The sequence below is a fragment of the Buceros rhinoceros genome, unplaced genomic scaffold (assembly GCF_000710305.1).
Source record: "Buceros rhinoceros silvestris isolate BGI_N320 unplaced genomic scaffold, ASM71030v1 scaffold14243, whole genome shotgun sequence".
NCBI lineage: Eukaryota > Metazoa > Chordata > Aves > Bucerotiformes > Bucerotidae > Buceros > Buceros rhinoceros.
Window position 1 is genome coordinate 1 of NW_010405564.1, and position 4,264 is coordinate 4,264.

A 4,264-nucleotide genomic window follows, 5' to 3' on the forward strand; every position below is an offset into this window, starting at 1 on the left:
ATTTGTATGCCCTTTTAAAACAAAAGATGTACGCTACGGCCCAGACACGGGTGTTTGTTAGACCTGTGTAACAGTTAAGCATTGGGCCTGCTGTGTGGGTGTGTAGACTGCACACGCTGCACGTGCGTGTACATACACACGCTTTCATTGTCAGGCTCTCATCCTGCAGTGCTGAAAGCAACTTTTTCCTCATCGGTTCTACCCCAAGTCCTCAAACCTTGACAACGGAGCGCAAGGCATCAAACCACTAAAGGAAGCTGCAAACAGCACCGAAATAATAACACCAATCCGCCCTGAACCAAGCGTGAATCCTTCCACAGCTCAACAGTTCAGGGGGAGATGGAAGGAAAGGAGTGAGCGAGTGGCTGAAAAGGGGAAAAGAATAACAATAATTAATAAGCCAATACAAGGGATGTGCAAAAGCAATGTCATGGCACGCTACTGGCAGACTCTCTTTCACACACCCGCACGCACACGAAGCCCAAAAATAAAATGCCTCAATATGTAATCTTACAAGTGCTGATTGCCATTAAGGACACTCTTTTTCAGCTTAACAAGACAAAATAGTTTCTTAGATTACTGGGAACATGCCTCTGAAGGTAGAAGTATGCAGTAGGTCACCTCTTGAAGATTTAATAAAGCAGCTTTCATGTCAATGCAATAAGTATACACACAGAGCCATTGTCTAACCCTTACTAATGATATAGTACAAGTGTTCGTTACCTCTCGGGTCTACGGTTTGCAGCAATGTATATACCTGCTGGGTTCGCCGGGGTATTTTTGGTACAGAATGTAACTGCCCTCAGACAGTTTCTGCCCTTTCTGTTAGTCCAAGGTAGGCAAGGAAGGAGTGTTTGGGTGAAGAGGCACCTCCCGGTGCAGTCTGAGGTCTGGGTGGATGGAATGTGAGATCGTAGTGGTTTTTGGGGAAAAACATTGTTAAAGGAATAAGGTGGGCAAACTCTGAGTTCCAGTATTTATCAAAGCATAGGGCAGTGCCGTTGATGGCCAAGGCTTTCACTGCCAAGCTTGGCTCTGCCCCGCTGCCGTGTGCAGCTGACATCGCCACTGTTTGCAGAGCCTGGGAGGCAGACATAACTGAGAGGGGTGACAGGAGGTTTCTGGAGCTGTTCACTGGTAGGAGTGGACTGGCTTCCTTGGAGGTTGAATACTGGCCCTTCTTCTCCTCTTCAGAGCAGTCCCCGTTCTGATGCTTCTTCACATGGCGGCTGAAGACAAAAGGGTGGGTAGTCTTGAACAGGCACTCGTCACAGCTGAAAGTCTGGCGTGGAGCATGCTTCAGTTTCTTGTGCAAGTTGAGATTGTCTTTGCGTTTGCAGCTGTAGCTGCACTGGTCACAGTGAAAAGGGCGCTCACCGGTGTGGACACGCACGTGTTCAATCAGCTTGTTGGCGGTCTTGGACAGGTAGCCACACTGATCACACTTGTAATGGTTGCCAAGGCGGTGCTCTCGGATGTGCATCTCCAGCTCCAGCTGATTTGCTTTCACTGTCTGGCAGATCCGACACTTGTACTCCATCTTGTAGTGAGTCTTCAGGTGGCACTCCATCGCTGCGGGGCGGTTAGTGGAGTAGATGCAGAATGGGCACCTGCCAACACAGCAAGGAAAGGCAGGGGCAGAGAAAATGAGAAGTCACTCAGCTTGAAGACCTGCATTCCTGGTTTAGCCCTGTCACTCAACCCCTCTCAGACCTACTAAAGAGGAGAAAAAGGCACTTAGTTCTCCCTGTGAAGCCTCTTTCGAATACTGGGTTCACCTTGACACATCTCTACTTAGAGGAGGTTTGCCCATTTACTGGTGGTAGAGCTCACTCATTCCTAGGAAAACAGATTCCCTCTGAAGGAGCATCCCTTTAATCTTCTGGCTTACCTTGATGGGGAAGGTTCTGCAAAGCAGGCCGGGCAGTGCAGGGTGGGTGACTGATGCACAGGTACTTTGTGTAACGACATTCCTAGTGTTTGCACGGAGTCACTTTGGCCATTTTTTCCATTAAGAAGTGGTTTAAAGTGAGTGTTTACAGATGAGTATGAAAGCAGCTGTTTAAGTAAAGATGGAATAAACTTGTAATACCACATGTACAGCAAAAGCTTAGGAAATTCCTTTTATGCGACCTTGAACAATAAGCTTGCTGGGTGTCCTGCTAGGAGCAGCTGAAAGCCAGTCTGTTGGGATGATTTGTAGGGATTCCTGTTTCTGGGAGATGAACTAGCCATGCTCAAAGGGTGGTATGTGTTTGGCAGTGTTTGCCTACAGCTGCCTCTGCCACGGCAGGAATTGTTCCTGTGTGGGAACAGGATGTGGGCTCTGCTTACTCACGGCAGCAAGCATCCGGACCGGGGGGGCTGTGGCAAAAGGCCTCACCCCTGGTTCCTGCACCAGGAAGGGCCGAGAAGGCTGGAGGAGGGAATCTTGAAAGCTTGGAAGGAAGACTGAGCTGAACAAGCCTGGACACCAGCAAACCCAAAACACACCCGCTTTTGCTTTACATAGCTGAGAGGAAGCTGTGAGGGCAGCTACCTGCCTGGCATCTTTGCTGTGTTAAGCAAAGCTCGCTCCCTTCCAGATCTAACTGGGGAGCTAACAGAGCAGATCTGAATTAAAAAAATCCAACTAGGGCACCTGGCTACTGTGTTACAGACATCTCTACCTGCCCCTGATCAGCGATCGCTGTGTAGCAGGTCTGCCGGTTGTGTTCTGGCATTTCGGATCATTTCTAAGCAAAGACCCTCTCCCCTGTGAATTCTCCCTTGCTATGGCTAATTGCCCATACAAGTTTAATATTAATCATCTACCTGCTAATTGAGAGACTTTTGAACACAGTGAGTAATACAGGAGGACAAACAGATACTAAAACATCAGGACGGTTTTCCTTTTGCACATCAAGTACTCTGATCCAGAGAGGGAGCCTGGCGTTGAGGCTGGTAATGTGATTAGCTCTACTGCAACAGAGGACTCAGCTGTCTATGCACACATACCTCTCCTGGGCTGGGTGCTCTCTGGATCAGAATCTCAGATTTTGACCTGGAGCTGGAGGAATCATGTTTTTTTCTCTTCCCCCACAGCAAACAGGAGACAGAAAAATACAATTTACTTAGATCTCTTCAGGCTCTTCTGGATGCCTTAAAAAAAGAAATAAATCAGAGCTTTTTCTTAGGTGCAGCTTTCAAGGTACCTAATTATTAATTGAGTTGGGCAGGAGTAACTTATGTGGACTGAGAAGCCCATTCTGTCAGGAAGGCCTGAGTCATAGGTCATGGTTTTTCCTTGGTAAATAGAACGATTCTGTGCAGCTTAAACTCAAAGTGCATTAGACAACTGGTCTGTATGTCCAAGGCAGACATCCTGTCATTCTGGCACACTACTTGTTTCTCAGTCTGGTCTTCTTCCCAGATTCAATCATCATAGCTCAAGTGACCACAGATCCCAGTTCATGGAACTACTGAGCTGGATACCAGATGCTGCCTGGCAAACAGAACCAGTTTTCAAAAACTGCAGTGCAAACCGATAGAGCTACTTGTGGTAACATTAACCGTGGTGTGCTCGTCACACGACAGTGGCAGTGCACTGAACACACTGGTCTGCTTAGCAAGAGCAACGGAAGCGGGGAGTCCTGTGCTGAAACCTAGCTGGGCTCAAAGCAGTTCCAGCCTCTTTTTTCTGCAACAGCTGGAACAAACCAGAGACCGGGGACATGCATCTTGCATAACATCACATTGCCTGCGCACAGAGATCAAGCATGTGGCCCCAGCAGTCACTCCTTCCCTCAGGGGTCCAACTTTGACATAAGGGCACGTTCGTTCTCTAGAAAACGCTGCTCTGCACCAACAGACCTTAAAGGACACCACCTCAGCCAAAGCCAAAACTTTCTTAAAAGAGCGTGTTACTTGTTAATTTATACAGTAGTGATCATCCTGGGGCACACAAACCAAAGCAGAAAGCATCCAAGTTATTAATTCTTGGCAAGGATTGACTTTTCATTAGAGTCTACAAAGGTTATAACCCTTAAGGTTATAACTTCATACCTAATTGCAGAGACTGCACAGGGTTTAGTTTCTTTGCTCCAGGTGCAGAACAGAGCCTTTGCTGTGTGCTCTCCGTTGCTCTAACGCCTTGAAAAACACCCCCTTTTTAGTTTATCAACACCTCTGTGTGCTGCTGCCTATCCTCTGTAGGACCCATCCCATACTGTCTCCTATGTGACTTGAAAGGGACAGGACCACAGTTTGTTACAGCTCTCAGACC

The 4,264-nt window shown here is 47.7% G+C and overlaps 1 protein-coding gene across 1 annotated transcript in view; it reads right to left on the bottom strand.

Annotated features, from left to right (window-relative positions):
• Positions 1-7: 7 nt before the first annotated feature.
• Positions 8-4,264, bottom strand: part of ZNF827 (zinc finger protein 827) — a gene marked incomplete at its 5' end in the record, with an annotated part of 80,748 nt that continues 76,491 nt past the window's right edge. Inside the window, one exon of the mRNA XM_010133788.1 lies at positions 8-1,610. Coding sequence (XP_010132090.1) covers positions 803-1,610 — 808 coding nt within the window. The remainder of the gene's footprint in view (positions 1,611-4,264) is intronic.